Source organism: Erpetoichthys calabaricus, chromosome 1 (assembly GCF_900747795.2).
Source record: "Erpetoichthys calabaricus chromosome 1, fErpCal1.3, whole genome shotgun sequence".
NCBI lineage: Eukaryota > Metazoa > Chordata > Cladistia > Polypteriformes > Polypteridae > Erpetoichthys > Erpetoichthys calabaricus.
In genome coordinates, this window is record NC_041394.2 from 345578460 (window position 1) to 345598447 (window position 19988).

Here is a 19988-nt window from a genome sequence, read left to right on the forward strand (position 1 = left end):
GTGGCGCTCGCGTCTTCTTTTTTTTGTGTGCCAGGGGCTTGTTGCCTGAGTTGTTATTTCTGTTAGTGGAGAGGGTGTTTGTGTGTCGTGGGTCTGAATCGTCTTTTTTGTGTGTGAACCGTTTCGTGTGCTATGTGGCGCTTGTGTGTGACTCCTTTGTTTTTGGTGTTCTAGGGGCGTGTCGCCTCATTTCTTATTTCAGTTACTGGAGGGGGGCTTTGTGTGTCATAGGTCTCAATCCTCTTCTTTGTGTGTGTCCCGTTTCGTGTGCAGTGCGCTGTGTGCGGCGCCGGCGTCTGACTCCTTTTTTCTGTGTGCTATGGGCGCGGTGCCTCATTTCTTATTTTACGTTGCATTCCATCCGGTTTCCGTTGCTTGGAGGGGGGGGATTTGTGGGGCGCCTGCGCAGTACGTCTTTTGCGTCCACGGCCCATGGCCGGATGTCCCTGCGTCCATCCGGTTTACCATTCTCGTTTAGTAATAGTATATATAGTAATATGGATATGGATATGGATGCCATTGTTAAAGCTGTTTGCACTTTTATAGCTTAAACATCTTCCCACTCTTGCCATTCCATCAATCAGTGTCAACCTGCTTAGTTCATACAAACAAGAGTTAGGCCTTGTGTTAGTTAGTTAGCAAACATTTATCAGTTTTATTGCTTACTGAGATAATTGATTGTCTTATCAGTAACTGTCAGGATTCTAAGTTATTCATTTCACAAAGCATTGTATTCACATGACTCTAATGTCTGCCTGTGAACATATTTTAATAATAATAATAATAATAAGTTTTATTTATGTAGCACCTTTCATACACTCATGGACACTTTACAATTCAATAAACACATTAACAAGACAGTAGAAGTTACATACAAGAAAATGAATAATACTCATTGAAGAGATGTGTTTTTAACAGGAGTTTGAAATGAATGATAGATTTTTCCTCGCGAAGGCTGAGAGGAAGAGAATTCCAAATTTTATGGGCCACCACACTAAAAGCTCTGTCCCCCCATAGTTACTAACCTGTGTTTAGCTACAGTGACTAAGTTAGCGTCTGATGATCATAATGCACGGGCAGGAGTGTAAGGAAGCAGCAGCTCAGACAGATAATGAGGGGCTAAACCATGAAGGGCTTTAAAGGTGAGAAGAATCATTTTATATTTGATTCTTGAAGAAACTGGTAACCAGTGTAGATCATAGAGGACAGGAGTGATGTGAGCAGATTTTTTAGTGTGTGTAAGTAAACGAGCAGCAGAGTTCTGAATACATTGTAATCTATTGATATATTTAGTCGGTAGGCCATAAAACAAAGCATTGCAATAGTCCAGACAGGTAGTGATGAAAGCGTAAATGAGTGTTTCAGTATCATTACACTGAGGAAAGAATGCAGATGAGCAATGTTACAGAGATGAAAAAATGCAGTCTGTACTATTGAGCTAATGTGTGTTTGAAAAGTAAGGAGCTGATCAAAGATAACACCCAGATTACGGACTGATGCTGAGCGTTCAACCAGGATCCCATCAATGTCCATTTTAGCCCACGAAGGGTAGAGAGGACAGATTTTATAGTATGTTATACTTAATAAGTACCTATAAAGATACAGATTTGGCCAACACTTAAAGAAAATAACTAGTATGAAACTGTTTAACATATATGAAACCCACTTCATTACTTATTGTTAAACAACTACATATATTTTCCTGGCAATAGGATTTAAAGTTAACAGAGCAGAATATAAACCCTGAAGAGACACTTAAAACTGAGCAGATATTCTTCCAGCTCTGCTTTGTCCTTTTTGTAGCCTGGAGACCAAACAGGACTCCAGATGAGGCCTCACCAGTGTGTTATAAAGCTTGAGCAGAACCTCCTTGGACTTGTACTCCACACATCAAGGTGCTATATAACATCACATTCTGTTAGCCTCCTTTATGGCTTCTGAACAATTATGGAAAGTTGATAGCATAGAGTCCACTATGACTCCTAAATCCTTCTCATAAGGTGTACTCTCAATTTTCTGACCGCCCATTGTGTATTCAAACCTAACATTTTTACTTCCTGTGTGTAATACTTTACATTTACTGACATTAAATTTCATCTGCCATAAATCTGCCCAAGCCTTTATGCTATCCAAGTCCTTCTGTACTGATTTAACAGTGCTAGGATCTAGTTTGGTATGTACAAACTTAACCAGCTTGTTACTTATATTCTTATCCAAATCATTTCATATTTTAAAAATAGCATCAGCCCTAGTACTGACCCCTGTGGAACACCACCCTTAACATCGGCCAGTTCTGCTGAGGTTCCTCACACCATCACCCTCTGCTTCCTGTGTCTGAGCCAATTCTCCACCCATCTAAAAACGTCACCCTGAACTCCCACTTCTTTTAATTTGATGCCCAGCCTCTCATGTGGCACCTTATCAAGTGCTTTCTTAAAGTCCAGGTAAATAATATCATATGCTCCACTTTGATCATATCCTTTGGTTGCTTCATAGAATTCCAGAATATTAGAAACTTTGACCTCCATAAAACTCCTGTTATCGCCATGTGTTGCTCAATCTTATCCTTAATAATTCCTTCCATTAATTTTTTTAAGCTTACTGGCCTATAGTTGCTTGGATCTGCCCTGTCACCCTTTTTATACAACAGGGTAATATTTTCCATTTTCCAGTCCTTTGGAATGTCCCCCGGTGTGCAGTGACTTCCAAAAAATATGCATCAAGGGTTTATATCTGTACTTGCTAACCTCCTTAAGAACTCAGTTATGTGAAGCTTTTGTTCACAAAGAGAAGCATAGATACAGTTGCATGAAAAAGTTTTGGCCCCTTAGATTAAAATGTCTGTTACTGTGAACAGTTAAGTGAGCAGAAGATGAACTGATCAACAAAAGGCATCAAGTTAAAGATGACACATTTCTTTAATATTTTAAGCAAGGTTACATTTTTATTTCCATCATTCACAGGTACAAAATACCAAAAAAATGAGAAGGGCCTGAACCAAAGGTTTGGGCACCTGACATATTCAGTACTTAGTAAGACCCCTTTTGTCAAGTATCACAACTTGTAAACACTTTGTGTAGCCAGCTAAGAGTCTTTCAGTTCTTACTTGGGGTATTTTCACTCCTTTGTCATTGCAAAAGGCTTCTAATTCTGCAAGATTCCTAGGCCATCTTCCATATACTGCTCTTTTGAGTTCTCTCCACAAATTTTCAATGATGTTTAGGTCAGGAGGCTGTGAGGGCCATAGCAAAACCATCAGATTGTGCCTCTTGAGGTATTCCATTGTAGATTTGAAGGTATGTTTTTCAGATCATCATTTTGTTGTACTTCATCTTTTTCACTTCAACATTTTTTACAGATGGTGTGATGTTTGCTTCCAGAATTTGTTCGTATTTATTTGAATCAACTCTTCCCTCTACCAATGACATGCTGCCAGTGGCGCAAGGAACAACACAAGCCCAAAGCCTGATTGATACACTACCATGTTTAATAGTTGGAGACATGCTCTTTTCTTGGTATTCTGTCCCCTTTTTTCTCCAAACAAACCTTTGCACATCGAGGCCAAAAAGTTCTATTTTAACTTCATCAGTACATTGGACTTGTTTCCAAAATTCATCAGGCTTGTTTCGATGTTCATTTGCAAACTTCAAGTGCTGAATTTTGTGGCTAGGATGTATGAAAGGTTTTCTTCTTCTGACTCTACTCATATTTGTGAGGGTGTCACTGCCCAGTAAAACAGTCACAACACCACCATTCCAGAGTCTTCTTTCTTCGCTGTACAATTGCACAAAACAAAAACAATGCACTAAACTTGCACAAATGCTGAAAAAAGTGTGTCATCTTTAACTTTATGCTTTTTGGTGATCAATTCATCTTCTGCTCACTTCACTATTCACTGTAACTGATAGTTTAAGCAAGTGGGCCCAAATCTTTGCATGCCGCTGTACATTATGGCCAAGTAGTGTGGCCAAGTAGTGTGGTAGACATTAGATCTTTAGGGACTTTCACAACTCAACTTGATGTTATTTTGGAAGAATTAAATGGATAGGACTGGCAAGCTTTGTTGGGTTACTACATGTCATTTCTTCCTTTCCTTCCAATTTTATTTCTTGCTATTTCTCTCCTTATTTATTCTGTCTTACTCACCGGATCCACATCCTGTTCCTCTTTGGCCTCATGTGTCTCCTCCAGCTCTGCCACTTCTCTTCATTCCTCTGGCTCTTTCACTTCTTTTGACCCTCTGATCTTTTGTCTGCTAATCACCATTCTCTTCTTTTCACCTCTTGCTCACTGTTGTGTTTTTTCTTGCTTGTTTTCATGACAGCTGTCACTCAGCTTATAGTCTCCACATTCCATTCTTTCTGTACCCCAAAGTGACCACATAGTACTGAAGGACTCACCACCTGACAGTGGGCTGATCTACAGTAAAGTCTGAGGGGTGCTGCCCTCTGCTGGTCTACAGTACCGCCACACCTCTGATGTCCAGCACTTTGATGATAAATTCTTTCAGTTTATTGATCTCAGATGATTTATTTCAAATTAAGTTGGTGACATAACAATAGCCATATGATATTCAAAGGTTCATGAAGGTGTCCAATGAAATTCTTTGTGTTTAATATTCTGCTACCCTCACGTTTAAGTCTCAGGCATCATTACAATGTCAGCAGATTTCTTCACTCATTTTCTTTTCTTTCAATTCAGACTCCTGTCCACTCACCTTGGACCCCAACACAGCACACAGAAATCTCCATCTGTCTGAGGAAAACAAGCAGGTGACTAGTGAGGAGGCAGAGGCCTCATACCCTGATCATCCTGACAGATTTGACAATTGGCTCCAGGTTCTCTGCAGAGAAGCTCTGAGTGGCACTCGCTGTTACTGGGAGCTCGAGTGGAGTGGAAAAGGAGCTGCGATTGGAGTGACGTATAAAGGAATTGAAAGGAAAGGAGGGGGAGATGAGAGTTCTCTTGGAGAAAATGACAAGTCCTGGAGTTTGTTCTGCTCTGATTCCGGTTATACTGCATGGCACAATAATGAGACGACTAAAATCAGTGTCCCCTGTAGCCACAGAATAGGTGTGTATTTGGACTGTTCTGCTGGCTCTCTGTCATTTTATAGCATCTCAGACACAATGACCCTCCTGCAGAGATTTAACGCCTCCTTTACTGAGCCGCTCTATCCTGGGTTTGGGTTTGAGTGGGACACCAGTGTGACTATCTGCTCTCTCTGAACTCCTCTGTCCAGTGTCATTTGCAGCTCACATGATTTCTTCTGCCAAAAAGGCTTTCTTGTTGTTTTAGAGCGAAGAGAAAATTCTGCACACCAACTGAACATAAACAGCACCAGTTAATGTTTAGTTCCTTCAATGTCCACATAGAGGTGCTTTTTTAATAATGTAAAACTTACACTTGGCCTTAAATAAAAAAAACACATGTTAATACATTGTGGGGCCCTAGATGACCCTGTTCTCATTTTTTATACTCCTTATTATGAAGAATTTAAGAAAATGTCACAAATCCCATACTCTTACCACACTGTCAGTTACTGCAGCTCAGCATTTCCTTTTCTTTCCAGTTAATACCTGTAACCCCAGAGTAAAAGCTCAGGCACAACAAAGTTACAGATTTAATTATATATTAGAAATAATATGACCAAAAATCATAAGCAAAGTAAAAATGCGTGCATGTTGGTTTACAATAATACAATCTGATGTGTAGCTGTGTAGCTTCAGGTGGCACATAACTTGTGGTTACACTCAATTTTTCTTCTTCTTGGTAAGCCCATCATCTGAACAGAGCCAAGTAGCCTGCCTGTCTTAATATAGCCATTGAGCCGGAGTTGGTCCTCTTCAAGATGGATAAGTGGCAACAGAGAGACCAACATTATACCAGTTCCTGTCACATGTGATTCACCAGTGGGGTGTTGTGGTACAGAGTAGGCCACCTGTTTCAACAACCACTCCTGATCAGCCACACTACAGTCCTCCAGTCCTTGCTTCATGCCAGTTCTTGTGTCGACAAGACTCATGGCCGATTACCACACAGTTTCATCCAGCTTGATTGCCCTTTTCAGTTTATGGCCTACCTGGGGGGTTTGTGGCTCATCGAATTTCCTTCACAGAGTTGTAACAAAGCACTTTTACAAACTGGCATCAGCATTCTTAAAACATTGGGGAGTTTACAATGATTTTGTTAAAGAAAGCTGTTCTTTATGTTACTAAATAATTCTTAAACAACAAGTTACAAATAATTATCATAATGTTAAATATTAATCAGCATCAGAGTGAGCAAAGATGTGGGGTTAGAGTGGAACATGAGGGTCACCACAATATGTGGCCTTAATTTGATGATGTGAACTCCTAAAATGGTGGGATTAATCAAAACTCAAGTCCATTTTTTATTTTTCATTTAACTGTTGATATCATGAAGGTGTTTGCCAGCATCACATTATAAGATCAATATGGTGACCCTACCAAGTGGAAGGGTCTAGTTAATCAACTGACCATGGCGGATGTAGAGAATTTCCACCACAGTCCTGACAGAGGTGATCTAATACCAAAATACTTTGTTTTATTTAGAAAAAAATATAAAATAAAGTATTATGTCAGTGAGTCTAAAGTGAAGTGTTTATAATGATGACAAACGGAGTCTTAGAGAAGGCACCAAATAAAATGGAATCAATCTTCATGTCATATAGGCTGTGGGAGAGTTGAGTGGACTGGAAAAATAAAAATGAATGAATCTGAAAGCTGATACTTCTAATAGTGAATATTTATGGAGTTGACTGCAACAGACTTGTGATATACATACATTGACTTAACTTGCCATGTACTGCCGATTAAGAAACCGTTGAGAAAACTGAGGACGTTGTAAATTTGTGTGTAGCCCTTCAGAGCAGCGTCTAGATGTGCATGAGGACGTGACTCCAATTGCCACTGGGTTGTGATGTTGCTTAGCTCACATATCATATCCCTCATAATGCCATAATCTGTTCATCGCTATTTCACACAGGTCTTATGAAAATAAAACAAAAAACTTATATTCAGTTTTCTCCCTTTTATTTCCATTCAGAAAACCACTTAGTCCAATTTATGGTCTTCTCACTCAAGGAGGCATGGTGTGGGATGAGGCACAGCTTGTCAAGGCATAAGGAAGGAACTGACTTATAAATTCCATAAAAACACATTTGTTGAGTGAGGTGGATGGCTAGAGCTGAGCTCCGTTAGCAGCGGTGTTATTTTATCCTTTCTCTTTTTACTATCATCCCAAGGTATCCTGTATTTACATTATACATGAGTATAAAATAAATAAATTCTTTGCATGTATATAGCACTTTTCTCACTACTCAAAGTGCTCAGCAATTGCAGGTCTTGCTCAAGGGCCCAACAAAGCAGAGTCCCTATTGGCATTTACAGGATTCAAACCGGCAACCTTCCGATTGCCAGTGCAGATCCTTAGCCACAGAGCCACCACTCCAGCCTATAAATAAGCAGGAGTAGCAAATACAGGGTTCAGAAAGAAAAGGATAAGGATGCTAAACTCTCACCAAAGTCAAAACTGACCTCAAGTTCATGGTATGGCCTACCAGAGACTGACCTGGGACAGACAGGCAAAGGGTTAGATCTGCCAGGACCTGACACTGCAGCATCGGCTCCAGCCGAAAGCAAAAGTGGGAGTGAAATTGTGAGCGAGGCGGGCAAGAAGAATTTGTCAATTACAGAAGAATTATTGGAACCGAGTATGGCCTCTTTTATCCTTGCTGTCAACTACAGCTAATATCTGCTGTGAGTCAGAAGCAACAACCCCATTTGGACTCATAAATGCGTCTATAGAGCATAGAGAAGACTGAAGCACACTGTCCGAGCTGAAGGTAGTGATTGCTGCACTTGGGGAGGGGGGACATAAATGAGATAAAGAGTGATATAAAGAAGGATATAGGGGTGATAAAGAAAGAAATAAAGGATCTAAACAAGAAAAATGAGAATCAGTATCAGGATATAAAAGACCTGGAGAAACATTTTAGTACTAAGTTAACTACAGCCTTTACAGAAATTCTAGAAATAATTAATTAAAAAATACAGGAAAATATGAGTAAGCTAGAGAGTAAAATTAGAATACCTCCTGCACAGCTTGAAGATGTTAAGCCAACGTTTATGACTCCTATTGAAATACAGTAGTTGAAAAATGGACATTCACTTCTGATGAAAAAGCAAAGGCTGCAAAATCAGAATTCAAAGTGCTCAGTGACAAACTACAGTAGCTGTGCAGGAAGACAGATGTAGAAGGAACAACATCAGAATCAAAGGCCTCCCTGAAAAATGGGAAAGTCCAAACCCGGTGAAATTTATAGCTGAAACTGTTCTCTAAAATAACTGGACAGGACTTCAAATCAGACACTGAGATCTCAGCAGTCTACCGTATATGTGGATCGAAGGCCCCAAAGCCAAGAAGTATTATTGGATGTTTCGACAAACTACAGGCTAAAGACTTCATGTCCCATCTTAGACTGAAAAAGGAGTTTATATTTGAAAATAATCACATTCGTATTTTCCAAGATTTCTCCCCTTCAAAAGCTGCTAAATGTGCGGCTTACTACAGAATCAAACAGCACCTGCACAAAGCCGAAATCAGATACAGCCTCTTGTATCCCGACAAATTGAAAGTGGATATTGAAGGTCAGTTTTACATTTTTAGCTCTCCGAATGAAGCAGGAAAAGAGCTAAGAAGACTTATCCTGACATTCTTTTGAAACATAATCATGAGCCATACCGTGTTCTGGCAAGGCAAAGAAGATTCTGCTTGCAGCGTGCAACTTGGACCATTTGTTATGTAACATTTAACATAACTATATGTTTTATTTCCTTTTCAACCACCTTTCCTTTTTTATCTATCTATCTATCTATCTATCTATCTATCTATCTATCTATCTATCTATCTATCTATCTATCTATCTATCTATCTGTTTTGTAAACTTCAACTATTATATGATATTGAAATTTATTTAATTGAATATATGCACTTTTTGGCAACTATAAAGTAACAAGCTACTTACAGTGATTTTTTTTTTATATATCGTATTGGGAATATACTGTGATACGTTATCTCAGTCTCCATGGGAGCTGTTTAACATCATTCCCTAGGTTTATTGTATTTGGACATTACTTTCAAAAGATACGTCAATTTTAACATTTTCTGCACTGCTACTGGGGTGGTGGGTGGAGAGGGGGGTCATTTTGTTCTGGACATGCTTTGTCTCCTGACATGTCAGAGGACTGGGAGTTCATGAAGTGTGGTCTGGCACATTTGGTGAGGCACATTGGGTGAGGGGGTGTTGTGGGGGGAAGAGAGGTTTGCTATTTATCCTTTCTACCTCCGTAACCGTTAGTGTCGACACAACAATAGGCTTCATAGCTATAAAATACTATGAATTTCTATCAGATAGCCTTGGTGTCACAATCACTCCTGACCCATTAAAAGCTGTGTTTGGTGGACTCCCAGATGGGCTTAAAGTGGAGAAAGACAGAAAAATCGTATTTGCCTTTCCCTCACTACTAGCACATAGACTTATTTTGCTCAACTGCAAGAATCCCACCCCACCACTTTTAAGTCAGTGGGTAACTGATGTTCTATTCCAGGGGTAGGCAATGTCGGTCCTGGAGTGCCACAGTATGTGCAGGTTTTTGTTCCAACCCAGTTCCTTAACGAGAACTCAATTATTGCTGATGAAGCACATATTGCTTAAGTGACATTTTAATGCTTCATTTTAGTGGTCTCGCTTGTTAAGGTTCTCCAACCTTAATTGCTTATTTCAATCTTAAACTGCTGCATTCAGTGTTTTAATTGCTCCTTATTAGCAATAAGATGTAAAACAGGGGTAGGCAATGTCGGTCCTGGTGAGCCGCAGTGGCTACAGGTTTTCATTCAACCCAATTGCTTAATTAGAAACCAATCATTGCCAGTCTCAGACCTTATTTAATTTTATGGCTTGTTAGTCTGTGCAATGTAAGGCTCTTATATCGTAGATTTTTTTCCTTTCCAAGGATATCATCCAAATGATTTGAAGCCTAAAACAGATCATTTTCAGTCTGTCACATTTTTCTATTAAGTGTTTTATTAAATCAAACCGTGCATGATGAACACACACAGATGTAATTGGAAAAAAGCTAGCTGGAGAACTGCTGGCTGCTTTGTCTTTTACATCTTATTGCTAATAAGGAGCAATTCAAACACTGAATGCAGCAGTTTAAGATTGAAATAAGCAATTAAGGTTGGAGAACCTTAACAAGCGAGACCACTAAAATGAAGCATTAAAATGTCACTTAAGCAATATGTGCTTCATCAGCAATAATTGAGTTCTCGTTAAGGAACTGGGTTGGAACAAAAACCTGCACATACTGTGGCACTCCAGGACCGACGTTGCCTACCCCTGTTCTATTCTATTTGAAATTGCAAAAAATCTAAGTCTTACTTATAGGATCCATTCAAAATTTTTTTTTTCCAAAACATTTTAAAAAATATTGCTGGATCTAATCAATAACATTTTAGAACTAGGGGGCTCTGCCCCCTGCTCACTTCGCTCGCCAACCCCCCAGCGCTACAAGCCAGCCACTTCACGTCTCTGCCACTCGCGTACGTGGATTTCACTTTCACCAAACAATAAATCTTTTAATTCACGTGGATACGCCTCTTCATTAGGAAGAAACACTACTTTTCCCTGATGGCAACATGAATTAGACGATCTACAAATCTCCGACTTAAAGTTCGATCTCTTTTCGTTGTTCTGTTATTTCACTGAGTAATATTTTCCATTTGTTTGCACTAATGTGATCTTTGCTATCATTTTTTTGAGACTTTCGAATTTTTCTACTTTCATTATCTCTAACTTGCTCTGCATGTGTATCATGCCAACGTTTTTGAATTCTTTATGACGTTCTGCTTTGTCATCTACTCTTTGCCTTTTATTTCCGGTCCCGGGCGTGGTTAAATCTCTTGCCACTAAGTCTCGTCTCGCGGGATGTCAAACTATCTCTTTGAAAAAGTGACATCTCATCCCAGGATTTTTTTGTTATAATAGAGAGATAAGCTTCTATATCAGAGAAAAGGATATTATTTTTTCTTTGAATTCTAATCTTGCTGAGTTTGGTTTGATTGTTCTAATTGATTGTCTTGCTTTTAATTAAAATCAATAAAATAAAATATAATTTTAAAAAAATTGTTTAATTTCACTCTTCTTGCATTTACTATGAATGATAATCTCTCCATTGTGGAGTGACTGTGTTTTATTGTGAATTGCATGCCACTCCCTTTCTACCTCATACTTTTCAGCACATATTGTAAGCACTGGTTGTGTAGTGGATGCTCTCACAGATAAAATGTGGGTACTCCAGACGCAAAGGGTCTCCTCATTAGACTTTCACAAAGCTAGCCACAAAAGTATATACTTAATTTTTGAAATCAGAAAAATTGATTTTTCAGCATCCAGGAGGTAGGCACACAGTACAGACTTTAAAGAGTCCCATGGCAAATCATCCCTGGGCCCGGTGCCTACCTTGTTGTGGATCCTGTCTTCTGGTGCATCTCTTTTCAGGGTGGCCTCTCTTCTCAACACGCTGATTTGGGTGACATTGGTGACAATGGGCACTTGGTGGCCCTCTGCTTTTGGGATTTGCCTGGTCTTCCTTCTCTCACTGGAGCAGGTACAGTGCTTCATGAGCCTTTCTTCGCCTTTTTTTTCAAACGCGGCTTCAATCCAGCACACATATTTTATTTTTTCTTTACCCCCAGAGAAATGCCTTCCCACATTTCCCACAGGCACAGCACAATTCACAACACAGTACACAGCACATTTCTTCTTCTTCTCTTCCTTTCTTTGTCCTTCCGCTTCCACTTTTCAGGCAAGCTTCATCCAGCTCCTTTCGACTCTGGCTCCTCTAGTACTGCTCACTGGATCCCTTTATAAGGCACCTGGAAGTGCTCCAGGTGTTCATTGACCTTCTTCTGGCAACACTTCCTTGTGTGGCGGAAGTGCTGCACCCAAGGCTCAGCAGTATCCACAACACCACCCCCTAGTGGTGCCAACGGAACCCAACAGGGCTGCACCAAACTCCAACTCCCATGGAGCACTGTGTGAGTCTGAGGCACCACTGCAACCCAAGGAGAATGTCACCTAGGGCTCCAGGGGAGATAATGCTCTGGGTACATTCCCTCCCCTGGTCCTTCAGCATAGAGGCATCCCGGCTGGGGCCTGTCACAATATATATATTGTGATGGATGGCCGGGGATCCTGCCCGGACGGGACACCCTTTATAAGAGAAGACCGGGGGAATGTGCATACTACCAGGAGTACCTCCCCAGGGACACGAAAGGGCAGCCCCCTGGGTTTACAGATTTGGAGCTCAGAAGCTCAACCTGCTGGAGGTCCATAGCCATCACCAGGGGGCACTTGGATAGCTCCAGAGTCTGGGCATGCAGCACTTCTGCCACACCCGGAAGTGCTGCCAGAAAAGGAGCAGGGTTCCTATGCACCTGGAAGTGCTGCCGGAGGTTAATCAAGAGACACCTGGAGCACTTCCAGGTGCACTATAAAGGAGGCCACCTCACTCCATTCAGAAGCCAGAGTCGGGTGGAGGAGGACGAGGTTGCAAGTGAGGAGTGGAGGTGGCAGAAGAAAGATGGAATATTGTGTTTATTGGAGCACTGTGTTGTGCGTGGGACTTTATTATAAGATTAAAATGTGTGTTATTTTGAACATTTTAAGTCTGTGTCTGTCTGTGTCCGGGCTGATCTTCTACATGGCATCCCAGATGGGACCCTCTACCTGCTAAAAGGTGGGGACCCCTCATAAAAGAATTTGTAAAAACAGCTCAGCACAGCAGACGAAGGTACGCACACATTCTAGCACGCACACACTGCAACAAACAACCCTGTCTGAAAGCCCAGAGGTCCACAGAGGCACCATACTACCAATGGGGAGGAAGAAGAGCAGGCTAGCTCTAAGAGTGGCGAATCCCCAGGCACGCGTCATTGTCGAGTACGCCTGGGTTGATGCAGTGGCTGAAGAGGCTGTCTGGAGGCAGCACGATCTGGGAGACAGGATCCTGGAGGTAAGTCTCGCGCATGGGGGCGATCGGCCTGGCAGAGCTTACCTGTCTGTCCCCTGGTCTTGCTTTTTAGGAGGGGACTGCCTGAATCCACGTTCGTGGCCGAAGCATGCCGACCCGTGCAGCGACAAAGAGACGACCACGGAAGAGGACGAGGGATCGCTGCATGGTGAGGAACAAAGTGCCGGGTGAAGAGTTCCTGGCAGCTCGCCTTCCCCACTGGGCCTAAGCAAAGGCAGGAAGAGGCGGTGGAGAACTGGCTAGCCCTCCTTAAGGCAATCGAGGGATTGGACGGCTCGTATTGAGTGCCGGCCAGGGATTGGTCGAATCACCCGCCGGTGATTGGTCGATTGGTCAGAAGCCAGACTGAGTTTGCGCAAGCAGCACAGCAACTTTGTGGCTCGCAGCCGGCAGGTGGGTATGAGAGAAGCACGAATCCACCGCCGGCTGACATAAGTGACTTGTTGCTGGCTGTACAGGAATTGGAGAAAGTCCTTCGCCCTGTACAGCCTCTTCTGCAGGTTATGCGCAACTTAAAGGGCGTGATCAAGACACTGGAGGAAACTGCGGGCGTGCCCCTGAGAGCCGTACTGGAGTGGTTTAGGCAGTGCGACGTGGGATTCACCAGCCAGTCTGATGCTGCGGTACAGGTGAGTGATACCGGTACTGGACAAAATAATGGAAACCCCTAGTGAAAAGAACCGGGATATAAGTGAACAGATTCAAGTAGCAGGGATTTGGACAATGGACGCGGCAGTGATGACGGATCGTGCGGTAGGGGCAGAATTGGCAGAGGCATGTATAAAACGCCGGCTGATAAGTGTCGGCTGTCAGACTGCTCCGCCCGAAAAGCCGGCGACCGTTTCACACAGGTCTACAGGGGCGCAGACGGTGCAGGGTCTCTATTCATTCCATAAGGGGACTACGACCATCGTTGTGCCCCAGACAGAAAAAGGGAGGACCCGGAAGGATGAGAACGGGCCTCCCAACAGGGTGATCCGTGAGCTGGCATGCTCACGGACAACTAAATGGTGTTTTCCACACTGCCAGAAGGAGATCCTGAACTCGGCTGGGGACAAGATGGGGCGAATGTTCCCATCCTGTTTTCACTTTTGAAGGGCACGGAGACAAGGAGATCACCGGTGTTATGGATGTCACAGTCTTGGGCATGGGTGGCGACACTGTCCGGATAACAATAGGAGGGACACCTTGGAGTAGCATCAGAGCAGCATCTCCCCACCCTTTACTTGCTTGTGTTTCACAGGGCAGGACCATGGACTGGGTCATACCGGCGCTCCAGCTTGGAAAGAGTCAACCCTCGCGGGACGGGTTGCCTCGCCCTACAAGCCTCAGCTGGTGGTGGGGCAGTGTGATGGACAGCCGGGGATCCTGCCCGGACGGGACGCCCTTTATAAGAGAAGACTGGGAGAATGGGCGTACCATCAGGAGTACCTCACCCGCGAAAGGGCAACCCCCTGGGTTTACATTGGGGCCACGGATTTGGAGCTCAGAAGCTCAACCTGCTGGAAGTCCATGGCCATCACCAGGAGGCACCTGGACAGCTCCAGAGTCTGGGCATGCAGCACTTCTGCTACACCTGACTCTGGCTTCTGAAAGGAGTGAGGCGGCCTCCTATATAGTGCACCCGGAAGTGCTCCAGGTGTCTCTTGATTAACCTCTGCATAGGAACCCCACTCCTCTTCTGGCAGCACTTCCACCACACCCGGAAGTGCTGCCGGAGGTTAATCAAGAGACACCTGGAGCACTTCCGGGTGCACTATAAAGGAGGCCACCTCACTCCATTCAGAAGCCAGAGTCAGGTGGAGGAGGATGGGTTTGCGAGTGAGGATTGGAGGTGGCAGAAGAAAGATGTAATATTGTGTTTATTGGAGCACTGTGTTGTGTGCGGGACTTTATTGTAAGATTAAAACGTGTTATTTTGGACATTTTGAGTCCATGTCTGTCTATGTCCGGGCTGATCTTCTACTATATATATATATATATATATATATATATATATATATATATATATATATATAGTAAGGTTTCTAAACTCTTTTGGGACTCCCCCCAACAGGATGACACACTGAAGAGCATCCTGAACCACAATCTCCGCGTCTGTGGAAAACAGGCTATCAGTGGCTGGGGCAACCGCAGTGCTCCCAGTGCTGTAGTGGCTCGCAGCAAAAGCAAGTCCGAACCGATCGTGTTCGCGCTATAAGCAAATGCCGCTGATGGGTGATGCAAGAAACAGGAGAGCTGGAAAGGGCTGCAGAAGGTCCTTAACCCATCAGCAAGACCCACCGGTATCTGTTCCTTTGGGCAAGGAGGAACAGGATGAGCACTGCCAGAGCCTACAAAATGACCTCCAGCAGGCCACTCCACTGGTGTGAATGTCTCTGACCAAACAATCAGAAACAGACTTCAGGAAGGTGACCTGAGCATCCGACATCCTCTAGTGGGTCATGTGTTCATTGCCTGGCACCATGGAGCTCAATTGGCATTTGACATTCAATACCAGAATTGGCAGCTCCACCACTGGCTGGTGCCCTGTGCTTTTCACAGATGAGAGCAGGTTCACCCTGAACACATGTGACAGACATGAAAGGGTCTGGAGAAGCTGTGGAGAACATTATGCTGCCTGTAACATCGTTCAGCATGACTGGTTTGGTGGTGGGACAATGATGTTCTGGGGAGGCATATCAATAGAGGGACGCACAGACCTCTATAGGATAGACAACGGCACCTTGACTGCCATTAGGTATTGGGACGAAATCCTTGGACCCATTGTCAGACCATATGCTGGTGCAGTGGGTCCTGGGTTCCTCCTGGTGCACGACAATGCCCAGCCTCATGTGGCGAGAGTATGCAGGCAGTTCCTGGAGGATGAAGGAATTGATACCTGACTGGCTCCCATGCTCACTCACCTGACCTCAATCCAATATAACACCTCTGGGACATTATGCTTCATTCCATCCGATGCCTCAGCCTGTCCTGGAGCTCAGTGATGCCCTGGTCCAGATCTGGGAGAAGATCCCCCAGGGCACCATCCGTCATCTCATTAGGAGCATGCCACCCCCGATGTTGTCAGGCATGCATACGTGGTGGGAGGCCATACAAACTACTGAGTATGATTTGGAGTTGCTGCAATGAAATTTCGGCAAAATGGACTAGCCTGTCGCATCATTGTTTTTAATTTTGATTTTCGTGTGTCTTTGAATTCAGCCCTCTGTAGGTTGATCATTTTCATTTCCATCAAACGGTTGCATCCTTTCGTTCCTAACACATTACAATGTCAGTCCATAACAATAGAGATATACTGCAGGATTTTTTTTCCCATTGAGATTTGATGTGTTTTCAAAGTGTTCCTTTAATTTTTTGAGCAGTTTATATATATATTACTAATATAATGAATTTATTAATTATACCCATTATTATAATGGCGCTGACAAGTTATAGTATCTATCTATCTATCTATCCATCTATCTATCTATCTATCTATCTATTAGCCAGGGATGAGTCACCCACGTATGAGCTGGCATTACGTTACCATTGGTAGGGGCACCTGTTTTAGTGGCAATCCTGCAGAGTCGCATGCTTTTCCAACTAGTGTGGCAAAAGGCAAGCAGTCCGTTTAAGAATAGCGGACCTCCTTAAAGAGCCATGTAGGCTAAACAACAGATAATCCATCCATTGTGGCTCCCGGCTCCGACGCAACATTATGCTATTAACAAATATGACAAAATGCATCAAACATCTCACTTATTTGGATAATGTAAAAGGTTGTTTCCCTGCATTCCATTACACGTATTATTTTCCTAATAATAATAATAATAATAATAATAATCCTTAACTTCAGCTCAATAAAAAAAAAAAAAAATCGACTTTTATTTTGACACATTTCGTTCGTTCTCTACCGGAAGTACTTTTTTCCCTTGCTTACTGTTGCACGCTTCTCTCCTCGACAGTATCCTTCTCTGTAGTGAGACAGAGGAGCAAGCAAATTTAGAAAGAATGCCATCACCGAGGGACAGGCAGAGGTAAGTAATCGGGTTTCGGGGAGAACACCCTCCAAAAACAAAAACGAGCGCGATTACAAACGCGTTGTAAAATATCGGACTGCGCTGTCTCCCTTTAGTGGAAGGGAAGTAGGGAATTATACCGAGACAAATAAACAGGCTGAAACAACTTTTTCCCCTTCTAATCCTCATGACATAGAGACGTGAATTACGTGATAAAGTGACATTCGATCGAAGCCTGTGGGGGCGTGGAGGTAGTTGGGCTTCCCAATGTGTAGCTGCGAGCGTCGGGGTGGCGCGGCGTCATTCATTGATTTGATCGGGGGCGGGGAGAGACTGGGGGGTCGCCACGTGAAGCTGAGAGCAGCGGCTCAAATTACAGTGAAGAGTGATCCCCCGTGAATGTCCCCACTGCCAGCGACATTCACTCAAACTATAAGCGCCCTGAGCACGAGAAAGGCGCTATATTAATAAAATGTATTATAATTATTATTATAAACAATAAAAGCCCTGCTTAGAAAACTGACATTGGGAGATCGTGCAGCAGACAGCGTCCGGATATGGTACTTGAACCCGTGACGCCTGATGTGTAAAAAGACCACACCGTGACGCTTCAGACTTCTGGTAAGCAGTACGTGCAAAACAAGCGTAACGTCGAATCCACCGTCGTTCTCAATAGAATCAAAAAGAGCACAATATTCTCATGACTGCTTTACTCAACTAAGGGAGAATGCTGGGGAAGCTGGAATGAACGTCTGTTCCCAAAATCATACAATGTATAATTTATGATGTAGAGGACCGTTAGACAGGCAGGCAGATAAGAAAACTGATGGATTGACTTTTATTCTTATTGCATAGTCTTGTACAAATGTAAACTTTTCTAGTTCACTGTGAGGAGTGCGTTTTTATGCTCCTTTAAAATGTGGCAGTTATCACTTTCTGAATACCCTGAATTTGATACATAGACAAGGCAATGAACGGATCGATTTGTCTTTAACTCATTTAACATTCTTCTGTACAAATTTGCAGCACGTTGTGAAGGGTGCTGTTCTGATTATGTTTAATAGATAGATAGATAGATAGATAGATAGATAGATAGATAGATAGATGCTTTATTAATCCCAAGGGGAAATTCACTCCAGCAGCAGCATAATATATAAGACGCTACATTAAATATACCTGCCCTGTTACAGTACAGTTCAAGGGAATTAACGTAAACGTAATAAACAGAAGTTTAAAGGAGAAGAACACATTGTGATTGGGTATTTAAAATCCCTTCCCACCCATTTCAAAATGATTGACGGATACCACGCCCTAAAATGGACGCTGTACATGTCCTTGTACGTGAGGATCCATTCAAGTAACTTAATAATTGGCTTATAAATTATCAACCAATCAATTATTCAGAGGTTGGGAGCATGCGCTGATACAGAGCAACCCTGCATCCACCACACAACAAACCCCCTCAGGATCCCAGATTAGGACCCGAGGGCAGCCGTGCAACGGGTGACATCTCAGCACCACACTAGTTCAGATGGAATGGAAAACTGTGAGGTTTTTTTTACGGTGGCTGGAGTGCCAATCCTGCCACCAACCTGTGAGTTTTCTCTGCTGTCAGGGCTGGATGCAGGTTAACATCATACCCACGACGGAGCAATTGCAGGTTAAGGGCCTTGCTCAAGGACCCTGCGACGGAGTGGAATCCTTTCTGGCGTTTACGGTATTCAAACCGGCAACCTTTTGATTACCCGCGCAGATCCTTAGCCTCAGAGCACCAATTATCCAGAATGTCCTATAATTATGTAATTTGTAAAACACCCTTGATGATGGGTGTTTAATTCTGTGGAATAGAATTCCTACTTCTCCCGATGTCTGTCATCATCACATTTTTTCCGTTTGTTGCTGTGATTGTATTATACTGATCTGCTCAATTTTTCTCCCAGTTTTGTACTTTTCTGTAAAGCATCCCTTATGATGGCACCTTCTGTTAATGAGGCCTTTTCACACCCTAAGCTGGCCTTTATGTGCCATACTAATACTGCTCTCTCTCACTATTTGTATTCTCTCCATTTGAAAAATCATGTTTACAGCTTGACAATTTGTAGCCAAGATTAATTATCCAAATTGAAAACCCGTGATTAAGTGTCCATCAGTGAAGGGAGAGGATGAACAGTGCGTTGTGGTCGTAAATCTTCAGTTCACAGTGTGGCGTCTTGTGCTTTCAGCTCTTTAAAAATGATGTGCTTTTGCTTTCTCATAATTATTGCATTTTGGTTTTCTGTGTGATATTTGAATACATTATTAAGCATTTCCTTGATTATTTAAATTACAGCACGTTCTGTCAAGTTTAGAAGAAAATGTAATTGTTATCCAATACCACAGAGTATTGTCGAATTTACTTGTGTACTGTACACAAATAGAAATGTAATAAGTCTGTTAATGTGACACATTTAGGTAATTTGTATTTAAAATGCTTTATTTTATGCAGAAATCCTTGGTGGAATGTTCTATATGTCATTAAGAGTGTTTTAGTTATATTTGGGGAAAATTGGTTGGGGACTAAGGATGTGCTGGAAACCCCTTTCTCTCCACTGAAGATAATTAAGGGGGGGCTTCTTTGATCTGAGAATTTTCTATCAGATGTTTTCTTAACTGTCTTTATTAGGATAACAAAGTAAAGCTGTACTTAGTTCCCCTCAGCTGTCATATACATCCAGTTAATGTATTTTAAGTTGAACTAATACAAGAAACAAATCTGTTTTTACTTTTAAACACTGAAATAATTCATAGTAGCTCCAACTCAGGTGAGCTATTTATTTCTGTAGATGAGAAATCCACAGTTAAACACTTCAAAGTAGTTTGAAACTTTTAA

The 19988-nt window shown here is 42.5% G+C and overlaps 3 protein-coding genes across 7 annotated transcripts in view; all 3 read left to right on the plus strand.

Moving 5' to 3' along the window:
- Positions 1-19988, plus strand: part of LOC114668277 (uncharacterized) — a 555445-nt gene that overhangs the window by 176840 nt on the left and 358617 nt on the right. The window lies entirely within an intron of this gene.
- Positions 1-19988, plus strand: part of LOC114668715 (tripartite motif-containing protein 16-like) — a 111528-nt gene that overhangs the window by 20065 nt on the left and 71475 nt on the right. For 3 of the 5 annotated variants that reach the window (XM_051925797.1, XM_051925777.1, XM_028824627.2), the window contains one exon: positions 4702-6276. The exons of the other annotated variants lie outside the window; for them this stretch is intronic. In XM_051925797.1, the coding sequence (XP_051781757.1) occupies positions 4702-5228 (527 nt within the window). In that variant the 3' untranslated portion in view covers positions 5229-6276. Of the gene's footprint in view, positions 1-4701; positions 6277-19988 lie in introns of those variants that run through there. 5 annotated transcript variants of the gene reach the window in all.
- The window catches only part of LOC114668779 (gastrula zinc finger protein XlCGF57.1-like), a 30619-nt gene continuing 27677 nt past the window's right edge, over positions 17047-19988 (plus strand). Inside the window, exon 1 of the mRNA XM_028824718.2 lies at positions 17047-17137. The gene's annotated coding sequence lies outside the window, so the exon portion shown is untranslated. The remainder of the gene's footprint in view (positions 17138-19988) is intronic.